The sequence below is a fragment of the Phytophthora cinnamomi genome (genome assembly GCF_018691715.1).
Source record: "Phytophthora cinnamomi strain GKB4 chromosome Unknown Contig120, whole genome shotgun sequence".
NCBI lineage: Eukaryota > Oomycota > Peronosporomycetes > Peronosporales > Peronosporaceae > Phytophthora > Phytophthora cinnamomi.
The window spans coordinates 587630-604550 of record NW_027151053.1 but is presented as its reverse complement, the minus strand read 5'-3'; the positions used below and the strand labels follow the sequence as shown (position 1 = coordinate 604550).

The following is a 16921-nucleotide window of genomic DNA, read 5'->3' as shown; positions in this document are numbered from 1 at the left end:
GAGGACGGGCTCAGATAGTTTTGACTCGGGTCAACGGGATGGCAGGCGGAGCTGGAGCTGGGGTTGGCAACGCCAGACTACTGCGGTTGCAGCAACTGCAACATGTAAGGAGGAGTCGAGGAGTTGTTGAGAGCTGTATACCGGTATTGAAGCGGTGGTTGGGGGTTGGTCGTTGGTTGCAACGCAGGCGATTGCGAACATCAGCGACGGGTTCTTCCAGCTGCGCACTGTGCTGTGCGTTCGGAGTACTGTGCAATACAGTGGTGCAGTATCATTTTACGGACTGGGGGTGTTGCTGCAGTATTCTAGGCCTGGGCAATGCTGCCGATGCTATTGAGATCCTCGCTATTGGGTATATTCTGGCGGTGTACGAAGACAAGGAGGGCATCGTGCTCACTCGAGCCCAGCAGAGTAAGATATGCACTGCTCGACCGTAGCAATTGAGACTAACCCTGAGTTTGCGGCTTTTACAGGTTTGCTGGCGGCTGCTATCTTCGCGGGGATGTTCACTGGAGGACTGCTGTTCGGCGCACTGAGTGACTACATCGGTCGTCGGAAGAGCTTGCTGTACTCGCTGCTGCTGAACGGCGTCTTTGGACTCTTGTCGGCATTGTCGCCGAATGTCTACGCACTGATTGTCTTTCGGACTTGTTCTGGCGTCGGCATTGGAGGCACCGTGCCAGCAATGTTCACTCTGTGCTCGGAACACGTACCCGCGCACCGTCGAGGTTACTACGTCACAATAGTCGCTGCCTACTGGATGGTGGTGAGTCGCGCTTTTGGGACAACGTCGTAGTCTCAACACATCTCTAATGCTTTGTTGCGCTGGTGTTGAGTACAGGGGGCTGTGTGTACAGCGGGGTTAGCATGGTTCATGCTGGGTCGCCCAGAAGCCGTGTACTCGTGGCGTGAATTTGCTGCAATCGTGTCGCTGCCGAGTTTTGCGTGCTGGATTCTCATGTACCGATACGTGCCTGAAAGCGCTCAATTCTTCGTTCGACACCGGTTGCTAACTGCTGCAGAAATGGTGGTTGATACCATTAGAGCTACCAACGGAAACGCCGATGGCCATCTTACGGAGTCTACGTCTCTACTAGCACACCATAACGTTTCGGCTATCAGTAGTCAACCTGAGGCGGATCCTGAAATTGTAGAGGCATCGAGCACAGGGATCCAGATCGAGCAAAGCACGTTGAGCACTTTTGGCCTGCTGTTCGATCGAGTGCTGCGCGGAACGACGATTTCATTGCTGCTATCGTGGTTTTGTTTGAGCTTCGGATCGTATGGCCTCGCAACTTGGATTACGATGCTCTTCAAGCGTATCGGTCTCGAGAATCCGTTTGCGAACGCATTTATCTATGCCGCTGCGAATCTCCCGGGAAACGTGATGACCGCTTTGCTCATGGACCGCCTCGGTGGGCGTCGGATTCTTGCTATTTCCATGTTGCTTTCCGCTGGTTGTGCGACTGGATTCGCTTATGCGAACTCATCTGCTTCGGGTGCGGCAGCTATTGTGCTGCTAGCAAGTGGGTTTAACGCCTTTAGCACGGCCGGCTGGAATGCGATTGATCTCATGTCTGCTGAGTCGTTCCCGACGGACGTGCGCACGACTGGTATGGGTATGCTGTCGGCCGCTGGGAGAGCAGGCTCCGTCACTGCGCAGTTTGTCAATGGTTACCTCATCGGGCCACCTGTTCATGTGACGTTATTATTGGCCATTACGGCCACTATGATGCTTCTCGGCAGTGTGAGCTCGGTGTTTGTCGGCGACTTCAGCAACAAAACGCTTCCGGAATCGGTGGAAGCGATGCGAATCAAAGAGCGCGAAAAGAAAAACAACGTTTAATTGTTCATATACAAAATGAGATGGCGATTAAAGTTTGATGCTGAGATTACATGTATTGCGCGTGCACACGCCGATAGCAGTCCGCTCGGGTGCATATAAAATTCCTGGTTAGCGACAACGAGCGAAGTGTATTGTGCTTAATAAGTCTGAAACCCATCGAAGCGCCGTGTCCCACAATTGATCCGCAAGAAGTTTGCACGTGAAAGCAATACTACATGCACTTGTTTTATCTCATTCCTTTATCGTCCGCGCCCAGCGCAAACGAAACAATCTAGAATCCAGGTTTTACCAAAACATTTCTATCATGCGCCTCATCCATCTCTTTCTGCTCTACGGTGTGGTAACAACACTTCCGAGCACGAGAACTTCTCGAGGAAACGACGGGGATTTCACAAGCTGCGGCCTCTTTCCCAGAAATCGCCTTAGGGTCGAACTCCATCATGCTAGTCCCAGTCCGCTTCAACTTGAAGCTTTTTGCCCCTCTTGACCGACAGTTTGGCGACTAACTGGCAGCTAGATCTCGGATCCCACAACGCAACGAGCCTGAACGAGAACAAGCGCATCGCCAAGACCATGAAGCTCGCAACGCTCGCTGTCGTCGCTGCAGTTGCTGTCGGGACCGTGGCTGCTGCCGATCAACCCGCCCTGCGCACGGCGGACAAGCCGGTCGAAGCGGGTCCTGCTGCTGGAGCCAAGACTCTGGGAGACAAGAAGGAGCAGTGTGGAGGCTGGGGATGGGGAGGAGGCTGTGGCGGAGGCTGGGGCTGGGGAGGTGGCTGTGGCAACGGAATTGGCTGTGGTGGCTGGGGAGGCTGGGGTGGCTGGGGTGGCTGGGGTCGTCCTTGGGGTGGCTGGGGCTGGTAAACGCTGACCAAGAGCGACCAGTGAAGCGTGCATTCGCTTTTCATGACCTGAAATGCTCCGACCTCGAGCAGCAGCTCCAGCTTATTCGGGCGATCATCTATTGAGTTCTAACGATTCAACACGGAACAGTTTGTTGATGACATTGCACGTAGTACTGAAAACATGTTTTTGGACAGGTGATACATGTAGGCTTTTGACTCTCAAAACTATTAAGGCAGAGAGATGTCACGACCCTCAACCAACTTCGCGCAAGCTTCCAGAAGGCATACTTAAGCATCCCGAGTTCGTTTTGCGGGTACGATACCCACCCTTTACTTCCTCGGCCAACTGCAGAGTTTGCCTATTGTTATATGGGTTGGCCTCCATGCGCATTCTTTCCCGCTTCAGATATTTATTGACAATCTTCTTCTTGCCGAGCTTCTTTCGGAAAGCGTTGATTTGCTTGATGATAGGAGACGACCATGATACTTGGGGGACTTGAAAGAAAAACTGTGAGCAAGCTAAACAGGAGGATTTTGGAACTATATGCGTATTTGATCACAGTGCGAAGTTCGAAAGATCGAGCTCCCAATGAACTAGCGCGGGGCTACTCGGAATACGGGGTGAATCTGGGGATACCGCTGGCGCAGGGGCTTTATCTACCTGGATTTCAATGGCTAACGTGTCGGGTAGCATCTGCGTTGACACTGGGACTAGCTGGTGCGGTTCACCACATCTCGTCTGAGGCTCATTGATTGGACCGTCGTGATTGCTCCCTGTGCTGACCGACGTCGCATTTCTTCCGATTCTTTTACTTTTGCCACTGCTGCTTCCTCTACTTCGACTGCTTTTGCTGCTCTTGTCACTAGCTCTGCTACTGCTACTAGAGCTGTTGCTGGCGCTGGAACTGCTGGCACTACTTCGTTTGCTTGTAAATGATGACTGCAATTGCGAAGACCTTTGGCTAGTGATTGAAAGGGGTGAAGACGAGCTCCATGAGGATTCAGATTCAGGTAGTGATCGAGAAGTCATTCGATTTCTTTCGTTTCCCCGATGACTGGCAGCGAGGTCAGCAAGTGTAGGACCAATTGTAATCGGTAGCTCGTTTGGGGTTTCCATATACCACTGATGAGTACTTTGCGGTGGTGAGTGTGCAGGAGTTTGAAAATCAGCGACTCCGAAAGATGCCTCGAGTCTTGGGTATTGAAAGTATTCCTCGGTTTCTGTCGCCTGATCTCGCACTAGTGTCGTGAGTTGTTTGTGCTGATTCGCAGCAACAGAGTGGTGGCTCTGCGCAGACTCTCGTAATTGTTTATCTTCGAACGCTTCCTCTTCTGGCGTAGGTACAGCTTTCCTGGCGTAGAAATGTTGTTGCTTCCTCTCCAGCATATCCTGGAAAAACTCCAAGGTTGTCTCCCCTCTTGGAGATGACGCCGTCGATGATTCGCTGCCTTGGTGACAAGATCGAGATCGACGATAGCGTTCACTTGAACTCTGATGAAGCTGTTTACTCATGTTTCGATCGGGTTCCTGTACTGGGATGTTTACTTTCACTGGACGATGGTACTCGATGGCAGCGTTCAGAGCTACGGTCAGTTCTTCGAGCGTCATCCCGCCTGCCTTCCGTTTGCTACTTGAGCTGCGCGACGACGTCTCCGACCCCCACTCCGAGCTCGAGCCAAACCCATCCTCATCTTCACTTTCGTCCTCGCTGCTTCCGTCAAAGTAGAGCCCCTCGAGATCTTCCAGTACACGTTTCGCTACCTCCCGGTCGTCCTCGACTGAAAATCGCTCGGCACCTCGCCTCTCATCAATCTCTCCGCCGTGGCACGCATCATAACGCCCCCAGGATACGCTATAGCTCGAGCACGATGAGGTCGGCGATTCTTCCCGCCGTCTAGAGGAGACCATGACAACACAATGAAAATGCTTGGGCGACCTTCTGCTGACGTACTTGAAGCTAGGTCGTAACGGACAACGAACCTGATTGGTCGGTTCAAATACGGTACGCTTCTATCATTGGTGGAAAATAACCGAAAGTCTCAGATGGCATCACTATCAGTTTTTCGCCGCCAAACTCTGACCATGAGCTCCACCGCCACCACCAAGGATGCAACCACTCCATCGACCCCACGCCCGGTAATTTACCTCACGGGGGACTCGCTGACCCAGCGAGGAACAGACCCGGACAATGCCGGTTGGGTCGCGTTGATGCAGCACCGCTACAACCGCTCGGCCGATATAGTTCCCCGCGGGCTGTCGGGATACAACACCAAGTGCGTCTCACTGCACTCCCCCGTACCTTGCTACATGCACCATTGGTGGCAATTAACACTGTGCCTTTGTGTCGGAACTGGTGTGACTCTAGGTGGTTCATCGAGTCCGCCCTGCCCGTCATCGAGCGCGAACTTTCCGGTGAAGTGCGTTCACCGGTGCTGATCACGTTGTGGCTCGGCGTGATTGGGTAATCGGAGGACGGGCTCAGATAGTTTTGACTCGGGTCAACGCGATGGCAGGCGGAGCTGGAGCTGGGGTTGGCAACGCCAGACTACTGCGGTTGCAGCAACTGCAACATGTAAGGAGGAGTCGAGGAGTTGTTGAGAGCTGTATACCGGTATTGAAGCGGTGGTTGGGGGTTGGTCGTTGGTTGCAACGCAGGCGATTGCGAACATCAGCGACGGGTTCTTCCAGCTGCGCACTGTGCTGTGCGTTCGGAGTACTGTGCAATACAGTGGTGCAGTATCATTTTACGGACTGGGGGTGTTGCTGCAGTATTCTAGGCCTGGGCAATGCTGCCGATGCTATTGAGATCCTCGCTATTGGGTATATTCTGGCGGTGTACGAAGACAAGGAGGGCATCGTGCTCACTCGAGCCCAGCAGAGTAAGATATGCATGCACTGCTCGGCTGTAGCAATTGAGACTAACCCTGAGTTTGCGGCTTTTACAGGTTTGCTGGCGGCTGCTATCTTCGCGGGGATGTTCACTGGAGGACTGCTGTTCGGCGCACTGAGTGACTACATCGGTCGTCGGAAGAGCTTGCTGTACTCGCTGCTGCTGAACGGCGTCTTTGGACTCTTGTCGGCATTGTCGCCGAATGTCTACGCACTGATTGTCTTTCGGACTTGTTCTGGCGTCGGCATTGGAGGCACCGTGCCAGCAATGTTCACTCTGTGCTCGGAGCACGTACCTGCGCACCGTCGAGGTTACTACGTCACAATAGTCGCTGCCTACTGGATGGTGGTGAGTCGCGCTTTTGGGACAACGTCGTAGTCTCAATACATCTCTAATGCTTTGTTGCGCTGGTGTTGAGTACAGGGGGCTGTGTGTACAGCGGGGTTAGCATGGTTCATGCTGGGTCGCCCAGAAGCCGTGTACTCGTGGCGTGAATTTGCTGCAATCGTGTCGCTGCCGAGTTTTGCGTGCTGGATTCTCATGTACCGATACGTGCCTGAAAGCGCTCAATTCTTCGTTCGACACCGGTTGCTAACTGCTGCAGAAATGGTAGTTGATACCATTAGGGCTACCAACGGAAACGCCGATGGCCATCTTACGGAGTCTACGTCTCTACTAGCACACCATAACGTTTCGGCTACCAGTAGTCAACCTGAGGCGGATCCTGAAATTGTAGAGGCATCGAGCACAGGGATCCAGATCGAGCAAAGCACGTTGAGCACTTTTGGCCTGCTGTTCGATCGAGTGCTGCGCGGAACGACGATTTCATTGCTGCTATCGTGGTTTTGTTTGAGCTTCGGATCGTATGGCCTCGCAACTTGGATTACGATGCTCTTCAAGCGTATCGGTCTCGAGAATCCGTTTGCGAACGCATTTATCTATGCCGCTGCGAATCTCCCGGGAAACGTGATGACCGCTTTGCTCATGGACCGCCTCGGTGGGCGTCGGATTCTTGCTATTTCCATGTTGCTTTCCGCTGGTTGTGCGACTGGATTCGCTTATGCGAACTCATCTGCTTCGGGTGCGGCAGCTATTGTGCAGCTAGCAAGTGGGTTTAACGCCTTTAGCACGGCCGGCTGGAATGCGATTGATCTCATGTCTGCTGAGTCGTTCCCGACGGACGTGCGCACGACTGGTATGGGTATGCTGTCGGCCGCTGGGAGAGCAGGCTCCGTCACTGCGCAGTTTGTCAATGGTTACCTCATCGGGCCACCTGTTCATGTGACGTTATTACTGGTCATTACGGCCACTATGATGCTTCTCGGCAGTGTGAGCTCGGTGTTTGTCGGCGACTTTAGCAACAAAACGCTTCCGGAATCGGTGGAAGCGATGCGAATCAAAGAGCGCGAAAAGAAAAACAACGTTTAATTGTTCATATACAAAATGAGATGGCGATTAAAGTTTGATGCTGAGATTACATGTATTGCGCGTGCACACGCCGATAGCAGTCCGCTCGGGTGCATATAAAATTCCTGGTTAGCGACAACGAGCGAAGTGTATTGTGCTTAATAAGACTGACGCCCATCGATGCGCCGTGTCCCACAATTGATCCGCAAGAAGTTTGCACGTGAAAGCAATACTACATGCACTTATTTTATCTCATTCCTTTTTCAGCGCAAACGGAACAATCTAGAATCCAGGTTTTACCAAAACATTTCTATCATGCGCCTCATCCAGCTCTTTCTGCTCTACGGTGTGGTAACAACACTTCCGAGCTCGAGAACTTCTCGAGGAAACGACGGGAATTTCACAAGCTGCGGCCTCTTTCCCAGAAATCGCCTTAGGGTCGAACTCCATCATGCTCGTCCCAGTCCGCTTCAACTTGAAGCTTTTTGCCCCTCTTGACCGCCAGTTTGGCGACTAACTGACAGCTCGATCTCGGATCCCACAACGCAACTTGCCTGAACGAGAACAAGCGCATCGCCAAGACCATGAAGCTCGCAACGCTCGCTGTCGTCGCTGCAGTTGCTGTCGCGACCGTGGCTGCTGCCGATCAACCCGCCCTGCGCACGGCGGACAAGCCGGTCGAAGCGGTTCCTGCTGCTGGTGCCAAGACTCTGGGAGACAAGAAGGAGCAGTGTGGAGGCTGGGGATGGGGAGGAGGCTGTGGCGGAGGCTGGGGAGGTGGCTGTGGCAACGGAATTGGCTGTGGTGGCTGGGGAGGCTGGGGTGGCTGGGGTGGCTGGGGTCGTCCTTGGGGTGGCTGGGGCTGGTAAACGCAGACCAAGAGCGACCAGTGAAGCGTGCATTCGCTTTTCATGACCTGAAATGCTTCGACCTCGAGCAGCAGCTCCAGCTTATTCGGGCGATCATCTATTGAGTTCTAACGATTCAACACGGAACAGTTTGTTGATGACATTGCACGTAGTACTGAAAACATGTTTTTGGACAGGTGATACATGTAGGCTTCTGACTCTCAAAACTATTAAGGCAGAGAGCTGTCACGATCCCCAACCAACTTCGCGCAAGCTTCCAGAAGGCATACTTAAGCATCCCGAGTTCGTTTTGCGGGTACGATACCCACCCTTTACTTCCTCGGCCAACTGCAGAGCATCCCGAGTTCGTTTTGCGGGTACGATACCCACCCTTTACTTCCTCGGCCAACTGCAGAGTTTGCATATTGTTATATGGGTTGGTTTCCATGCGCATTCTTTCCCGCTTCAGATATTTGTTGACAATCTTCTTCTTGCCGAGCTTCTTTCGGAAAGCGTTGATTTGCTTGATGATAGGAGACGACCATGATACTTGGGGGACTTGAAAAAAAAAAACATGAGCAAGCTAAACAGAACTATATGCGTATTTTGTTCACAGTGCGAAGTTCGAGAGATCGAGCTCCCAATGAACTAGCGCGGGGCTACTCGGAATACGGGGTGAATCTGGGGATACCGCTGGCGCAGGGACTTTATCTACCTGGATTTCAGTGGCTAACGTATCGGGTAGCATCTGCGTTGACACTCGGACTAGCTGGTGCGGTTCACCACATCTCGTCTGAGGTTCATTGATTGGACCGTCGTGATTGCTCCCTGTGCTGACCGACGTCGCATTTCTTCCGATTCTTTTACTTTTGCGACTGCTGCTCTCTCTACTTCGACTGCTTTTGCTGCTCTTGTCGCTAGCTCTGCTACTGCTACTAGAGCTGTTGCTGGCGCTGGAACTGCTGGCACTACTTCGTTTGCTTGTAAATGATGACTGCAATTGCGAAGACCTTTGGCTAGTGATTGAAAGGGGTGAAGACGAGCTCCATGAGGATTCAGATTCAGGTAGTGATCGAGAAGTCATTCGATTTCTTTCGTTTCCCCGATGACTGGCAGCGAGGTCAGCAAGTGTAGGACCAATTGTAATCGGTAGCTCGTTTGGGGTTTCCATATACCGCTGATGAGTACTTTGCGGTGGTGAGTGTGCAGGAGTTTGAAAATCAGCGACTCCGAAAGATGCCTCGAGTCTTGGGTATTGAAAGTATTCCTCGGTTTCTGTCGCCTGATCTCGCACTAGTGTCGTGAGTTGTTTGTGCTGATTCGCAGCAACAGAGTGGTGGCTCTGCGCAGACTCTCGTAATTGTTTATCTTCGAACGCTTCCTCTTCTGGCGTAGGTACAGCTTTCCTGGCGTAGAAATGTTGTTGCTTCCTCTCCAGCATATCCTGGAAAAACTCCAAGGTTGTCTCCCCTCTTGGAGATGACGCCGTCGATGATTCGCTGCCTTGGTGACAAGATCGAGATCGACGATAGCGTTCACTTGAACTCTGATGAAGCTGTTTACTCATGTTTCGATCGGGTTCCTGTACTGGGATGTTTACTTTCACTGGACGATGGTACTCGATGGCAGCGTTCAGAGCTACGGTCAGTTCTTCGAGCGTCATCCCGCCTGCCTTCCGTTTGCTACTTGAGCTGCGCGACGACGTCTCCGACCCCCACTCCGAGCTCGAGCCAAACCCATCCTCATCTTCACTTTCGTCCTCGCTGCTTCCGTCAAAGTAGAGCCCCTCGAGATCTTCCAGTACACGTTTCGCTACCTCCCGGTCGTCCTCGACTGAAAATCGCTCGGCACCTCGCCTCTCATCAATCTCTCCGCCGTGGCACGCATCATAACGCCCCCAGGATACGCTATAGCTCGAGCACGATGAGGTCGGCGATTCTTCCTGCCGTCTAGAGGAGACCATGACAACACAATGAAAATGCTCGGGTGACCTTCTGCTGACGTACTTGAAGCTAGGTCGTAACGGACAACGAACCTGATTGGTCGGTTCAAATACGGTACGCTTCTATCATTGGTGGAAAATAACCGAAAGTCTCAGATGGCATCACTGTCAGTTTTTCGCCGCCAAACTCTGACCATGAGCTCCACCGCCACCACCAAGGATGCAACCACTCCATCGACCCCACGCCCGGTAATTTACCTCACGGGGGACTCGCTGACCCAGCGAGGAACAGACCCGGACAATGCCGGTTGGGTCGCGTTGATGCAGCACCGCTACAACCGCTCGGCCGATATAGTTCCCCGCGGGCTGTCGGGATACAACACCAAGTGCGTCTCACTGCACTCCCCCGTACCTTGCTACATGCACCATTGGTGGCAATTAACACTGTGCCTTTGTGTCGGAACTGGTGTGACTCTAGGTGGTTCATCGAGTCCGCCCTGCCCGTCATCGAGCGCGAACTTTCCGGTGAAGTGCGTTCGCCGGTGCTGATCACGTTGTGGCTCGGCGCCAACGATGCCGCCCTCCCCGACGGCACCGCGGCAGGTCAACACGTACCAGTTGCAAACTACACGAAGAATCTGGTCAAGATCGTGCAGACGTTCCAGGCTAGTGCGCCTAACGCCCAGATCCTGTTGATCACCCCGCCGCACGTCGACGATTCTGTCCGCAAGTCGCGCTCGCCTGCTGGGTGCGCTGAGCGTACCAACCTCGCGGCGGGAGAATACGCGCGGGCCTGTGTGGAGGCTGCTGGTGAGCTGAAGGTGAACGTGGTGGATCTGTACTCGTTCTTCAACGGCATGTCGGAGAGCGAGCGCGCTGCCTGCTTGGACGATGGGCTCCACTTCACCGCGAAGGGTAACCGCTTGGTTGACCAGCAAGTGCACAAGAAGATCAGCGAAGCGTTCCCCGAAGTGGTGAAGCAACTCGAGGCCTGGCAGCTCCCGGACTTCCACATTTGGATTGATGTGTAGATGTGGTCTCCGACGAGTTTTGGTGCTTGGATCGATGAACTATTAGTAGCTAGAGCTCGCAAGTCTGTCTGCTATTGTGCTGCCATCGAATACAGTTCAGCCTGCTCCTGATGCTTTGCCCATGGAGATCGCACCGGTTCTTACCGGTTGTCTACCCATTTGCATCTTCCGTGGCGATGGTATCCGTGCCACGCGTGACGCTCCGCGGCATCGTGCCAATTGCCATCGCCTTTGCTGCAGTCTGCTTCGCTTCGTACTTCGGGGCATGGGAGCAAGCGCTCCAGGTAATTCGCAGCAACTCGACCCAGACTCGCTCGTCATTATTGCTCCTGGGCGACTCGCTCACGGAGCAGGGCGTCGACCCCGACAGGTCTGGATGGGTGGCACTGCTGCAGAATCGCTACCAGCGATCGGCGGATGTCCTGCCCCGTGGACTTTCAGGCTACAACACAAAGTGAGTACTGTAGACTAGTTTGCGAAGATCCAGCCCAATAACTTACGCACTCTTGGCGAGGTGGTTCATTCAATTCGCTCTGCCGGTCATCAAGCGCGAATTGTCCGGCGGTGGTATTTCTCCATCCCTGATCACGCTGTGGCTTGGAGCGAACGACGCTGCGCTCACAGACGGACCTTCGTCACGGCAACACGTTCCAGTGGATACTTACGCCTCGAACCTCGAGGAAATTATCCTCTCCTTGCGCGAAAGCGCTCCGGACGCCGATCTGCTCGTAATCACTCCTCCCCGCGTCGACGATGCTGCTCGACTGCAACGCTCCAAGACCGGGCGCCTCGATCGATCGAACGCCGAGGCGGGCGAGTACGCCAAGTCGTGCGTTGCCACAGCTGAGAGACTTGGTGTTGCAGTGCTGGACTTGCACGCTCTCTTCAACTCGATGCCTGCGCGCGAACAAGCGATGGCCCTGGAGGACGGGCTGCACTTGTCGGCTTGGGGGAATAGACTCGTGGATCGGCTGCTGCGGGCGAAGGTTGCAGACGCGTTTCCTGCATTGGTATCGCGCCTGCAGGTGTCGACCATCCCCAACTGGGACCGGCTCATGTGATCCACGCGATCGAAAGTAGCTACGGTATCCGATGGATGCGGTAAAGTGGATTCTTGAACCGATGCAGCAAAGTCAACGTTGGACAGCTAATCACCACACACGTAAGTATGGCTACAGCCGCTGGAGTCCAGCGTCTCGCAACCCAGGTTGTTTATGTGTAAGTAAGTATACATGTATTACGATGTGGCTTGGCGTCAGCGCTTCAACAGTTATCAAGAACTCGGCTGGCAGCTTTGCTGCTTTGCCAGCGGTGCAATCCTAAAGTGTACGGTGGGCGGCCTATCCGCGAAATAGACCGGCTCAAATGGAGTGCGATTTCCATCTCTGCAAACTTTGCCGTGCAAATGTGTCCTGCACAGCCTCGGTGCCAACCGTTCCTGCCCGCAGTCAAGACTTGACTCAAGCTGCCACGTTGGTCTGCAACGCTGCCCCGTTTCGCTAATAGAGCTCGGGTGCAATTCCTGCTGCATCACGAAGTGTCACACCCGGCTGATACCAATGGTGACCATACCATCGATCAGCGGGATCGCTCGCTGGCAGCGAGCAGTGCTCTCAGAGCGCTCCGTGCAAGCAGTCGCTGTTTGAACAATGATGTTCGCAACGCACCATGCCTAGATACCAAGGACAATTGATTAACCATGCAGAGGCTGCTCGCTCAACTTGCAAAGAGTTTGGTGTCTCCTTCTCTTCTTGTGCAGCGTGGCCTGCCCCACAGGTACACATGTGCATGTACTGTGTACACATGTATATGGTACATGTACAGGACAGATCCCAAGAGAAGCGGGAGGGGGCATCATCAAACGTCAGTGATGGCCGCCGAACGGTCCGATGTCGCGCCTCGCAGGTCACTGCCGAACTTGCGCTCCGCCGGGCCGACAGCCAGCATGATCGCCAGCCCCGTGAAGCCCACGAAGCCGTCTCCTGTGTCCTTCAGCCTCCCGGTCTCCGTTACGAGCCCGTCGGTCAATACCAAGCGCAGCGTGCTCGCCTGCTTCCTCCTGGCCACATACATCGCGTGGTCGCTGGGCGCCTGGGAGGCGATTCTCATCAACAGCGGCCTGCGCCCCAAGCTCCGCCCCGTGCTGCTGCTGGCCGGAGACTCGCTCACTGAAAGGGGCACGAACCCCAAGATCAACGGCTGGGTCACTCTACTGCAGAACGAGTACACCCGCTCGGCCAACGTGGTGCCCCGCGGACTCTCGGGATACAACACCCGATGGTACCTCAAGTATGCCATGCCGGTTCTCCGTGGGGAGATCATGAGCGGCACGTACTCGCCGGCGTTGATCACCTTGTGGCTCGGTGCCAACGACGCCGCGTTACCAACCGGAAGCAACTCGGAGCAACATGTCCCCATTGAGATGTACCGCGACAATTTGATCCGAATTGTCCGTGAATTCCAGGCCATGGCCCCCGATGCCAGGATTGTACTTATCACGCCGCCCCATGTGGATGACAGGGCACGGCAGCGACGTGCTATGAAACGTAAAGGCGACAAGCAGGGTCTGGTGGACCGCACCAACGAAGCGGCCGGCGACTACGCGAAGGTTTGCGTCGCGACCGCGCACAACCTTGGACTCCCCGTGGTGGACCTGTACACGTACTTCAACGACATGCCCAAGTGGAGGCGCAACAACCTGCTCGAGGACGGGCTGCACCTGAACACGAGAGGCAACAAGCTCATGTTCGACCAGCTTCTGGACAAAATCAAGGATAAGTACCCCGATGTCGTGCGCAAACTCGAGCGGTGGCAGCTCCCCAGGTTCGGCAAACTGGTCGAGAGCGACCCGTGGGTGCCGGACGAGGCCAGCAGCACCACACGGAGTCTTCGAAACGATTGAACGCACAGTTAGCTAAGTTATACAATAGATGTCGTTGTAAGCACCAGGGTTTCGGGCGATTTCATTGCAATATGTGCTGCTGGAGACTCATTGTTACGAAGGTGAGCGCAACTTGTGCCTTAGAGTGCCAGTTCTCTTACGATTGCAGCGAGGGTAAACTAAGGCGAATCACCACTTCATGTGCTTGTGGTCTGATGATCCGGAACCTCCGCCGCCAGGCTGGAAGTAATCCTAGCAGCCGGGACTGCATCCCAACGATGGTGAACCAGTGCCATTTGCCATCAGTGCTCAGTGAGCACTGCTCACTGTCGAAATCCCTGTCGTTGGACTTCCTCAGAGGTGAGCTTTGCAGCCGGCTCTTCGACATTGATCACCATGGCCGCTTCTCCCGAAAAGCCCAAGCTGCCATCTCCATTGTCAGTCCCGCCGATGCCACCTCGCAGCTCGGCTGCCAAAAGTAGGCGCAGTCTACTCGCCTTCTTTGCCCTCGCCGCATACATTGCGTGGTCGTTCGGCGCGTGGGAGGCCGTGTTTCAAAGGACCAGCATCCGTCCTCGACTTCGCCCCGTGATACTGCTCGTCGGAGACTCCTTGACCGAGAAGGGGACAATTCCCAAGACGAACGGCTGGGTAACTCTGCTGCAGGACGACTATAGGCGCTCGGTCAATGTTGTGCCGCGTGGACTCTCGGGCTACAACACCAGGTAGGTCACGTGAGACTTGGCGGCGAGGTGGATTTGTCTTAACCTTTCATGGTTGGCTTTCGTAGATGGTATCTGAAGTATGGAGTACCGGTCATCCAGGGAGAAATATCTAGCGGGGCATACATGCCAACTTTGACCACAATTTGGCTGGGGGCCAACGATGCCGCTCTGCCGAACGGAGCTGCAGTGGCGCAGCATGTTCCCGTCGAAGACTACAAGGATAACCTGGTCAAGCTCGTTCATGCTTTCAAAGCGATGGCGCCCGACACGAAAATTCTACTCATCACTCCGCCGTTCGTCGATGACGACGTTCAGCAGAAGAGCGCGGAGAAGTACAAAGGCGCCACGAAAGGTATGGTTGCTCATTCCAACGAGATGGCGGGGATCTATGCTCGAGCTTGTGTGGACACAGCCAACTTGTTGGGGCTTCCCGTGCTAGACTTGCACACATACTTCAACAACATGACCGATGAGACTCGCAAACATATACTCGAAGACGGGCTGCATCTTAACCGCAAGGGCAACAACTACATGTATGAGCAGCTCCGCCTGAAAATCGACTCGGTATTCCCGAACATCTCGCACAAACTCGAACGGTGGCAAATTCCGCGCTATGAAACGTGGGTCGACTCGGATCCGTGGGTCCCGGTAAAAGCAACCACCACAACAGCGAACTAATGAACTTGTCAAATAACTTGCCGTAGCTTAGAACATGATTACATATGATGGAGTAGCGCTTTTTTGGCAGAGAATCTCTACAGTCGATGCTTACAGCGGTGACTCACTTCAACAAGCCGCAAAAGTGAAAATGTTGCACGCCAGACCCACCTTGACAGCTAGCATTCGAAGCATGAGCAAAGGAGTTTAGATATTAGCTCATGCTACCTTAACCGCCAAGCGTTCTTGAAGAATGTTTCTGCATTGGCATGGCTGAAGTGACATGTGAACAGGCTTTCGTGTGTTCGATTGTCCGGAACTCTTCTCCAGCGATGGTGACGGACGCGCAGCGCCAGCGACGTCGCACTCGGAAATCTCACCATTGAGCCTCACTCCACACGGCGCTGCTGGTGGAGCGGTCGCCATGGCGTACTCTCCTGAAATACTGACACTGTCGTCGCCGTCAGAGTCGTCAAGCTCTGCAAATTCCCCACCCTCGTCGTCGGAGTCTTCAGAGCTGTCTCCACTGCCACCGTCAACGTCAATGTCGCGTCCTCCGCCAATGCGTGCAGCCGCTAGGTTCTCCAACGCCAAGCTGACATTATTCGCGTTTTTCGCACTCGGTGCTTTCGTCGCATGGTCATTGGGGGCATGGGAGAGCGTCATGGTCAGGTTCGCCGTTCGTCCTCGCTTGCGGCCCCAGCTGCTGTTTGTCGGGGATTCGCTGACCGAACGAGGATCCATCCCGTCGTCAATGGGGTGGCTCACGTTGCTGGAGAGCGACCACAGACGTTCAGTCGACATTGTGTCTCGTGGACTCTCAGGATACAACACCAAATGGTATCTCAAGTACGCGATGCCCGTTATCCAAGACGAGATCAGGAGTGGAAACTACATGCCATCGCTAGTCACGATCTGGCTTGGTGCCAACGATGCCGCACTACCCGATGGAAGTATGTCGGAGCAACACGTCCCCATGGCAGCGTACCAGAACAATCTAGCCCAGCTCGTGCGGATTTTCAAGGCGGTTGCGCCCGACGCCAGCATTCTACTTGTAACACCGCCACACGTCGACGATGAGGTGCAGAAGACCAATGCCATGAATGAGGAAGGCCGCAAGAAAGGCTTGGTCTCTCGCTCCAACAAAGTGACGGGGGAGTACGCCCGCGCCTGCGTCGAGATAGCAAGTGAGCTCGGCGTCCCAGTGCTCGACTTGTACTCGCATTTCAACGACATGTCCGAGTCGGAGCGCAACGATCTGCTCGTGGACGGACTGCACTTCGACGAGACGGGGAACGACGAGGTGTACCGGCAGCTCCGCGACAAAATCAACTCCGACTTCCCCGAGCTCAGTCGTAAGCTTGACCGGTGGCAGTTCCCACGCTTCGAGGACTGGGTCGAGACCGATCCGTGGACACCGGAAGAAAGCACTACGGTGGACTTCACCAGCGTGCGGATGCGCGGGCGATGACTCGTCGGTTGAAGTCACGTAGCCTGGCTGTCCTAGACAGTCCAGACTTTATCTGCGGATCAGGAGATTCCCCCTTCATGCTGCCGCTCCGCCGTCTCCGATCGCCTCTTGGGGGCCGCTACGTGTCCAGCGTGACATCGATCGGGTCACGGAGGTCCTCGACAACACCGCATCGTCCGAAGATTCTGCTGCTCGGAGACTCGTTGACTCAAGAGGGCACGGATCCAGATCTCGGCGGCTGGGTCTGTCAACTGCAGCACCGCTACACTCGCTCCGCCGACGTGGTGGTGCGGGGTTTGTACGGATACAGCACGGACATCTTCGTCCGCCACGCTCTACCGGGTCTCAAGAGAGACTTGGCCTCCTGGCCCGAACCC

The 16921-nt window shown here is 54.5% G+C and overlaps 4 protein-coding genes across 4 annotated transcripts; all 4 read left to right on the top strand.

Annotated features, from left to right (window-relative positions):
- Positions 1 to 38: 38 nt before the first annotated feature.
- IUM83_09010 (putative isoamyl acetate-hydrolyzing esterase 1) lies at positions 39 to 10810 on the top strand (the record flags this gene model as incomplete). The annotated part of the gene is made up of 6 exons (XM_067933421.1): positions 39 to 104; positions 188 to 234; positions 302 to 411; positions 474 to 536; positions 10135 to 10165; positions 10258 to 10810. The coding sequence occupies 6 exons, from the start codon at positions 39 to 41 to the stop codon at positions 10808 to 10810; spliced, it is 870 nt and encodes a 289-aa protein (XP_067781113.1).
- Positions 10811 to 10986: 176 nt separating this feature from the next.
- On the top strand, positions 10987 to 11871 carry IUM83_09009 (putative isoamyl acetate-hydrolyzing esterase 1; the record flags this gene model as incomplete). The annotated part of the gene is made up of 2 exons (XM_067933420.1): positions 10987 to 11264; positions 11517 to 11871. The coding sequence occupies 2 exons, from the start codon at positions 10987 to 10989 to the stop codon at positions 11869 to 11871; spliced, it is 633 nt and encodes a 210-aa protein (XP_067780963.1).
- An 884-nt stretch (positions 11872 to 12755) lies between these two features.
- On the top strand, positions 12756 to 15094 carry IUM83_09008 (Isoamyl acetate-hydrolyzing esterase; the record flags this gene model as incomplete). Its single annotated transcript, XM_067933419.1, has 3 exons — positions 12756 to 13660; positions 14369 to 14416; positions 14482 to 15094. The coding sequence occupies 3 exons, from the start codon at positions 12756 to 12758 to the stop codon at positions 15092 to 15094; spliced, it is 1566 nt and encodes a 521-aa protein (XP_067780960.1).
- An 835-nt stretch (positions 15095 to 15929) lies between these two features.
- IUM83_09007 (Isoamyl acetate-hydrolyzing esterase 1) lies at positions 15930 to 16544 on the top strand (the record flags this gene model as incomplete). Its single annotated transcript, XM_067933418.1, has 1 exon — positions 15930 to 16544. One exon carries the CDS (start codon positions 15930 to 15932, stop codon positions 16542 to 16544), a length of 615 nt encoding a protein of 204 aa, XP_067780965.1.
- Positions 16545 to 16921: the final 377 nt, after the last annotated feature.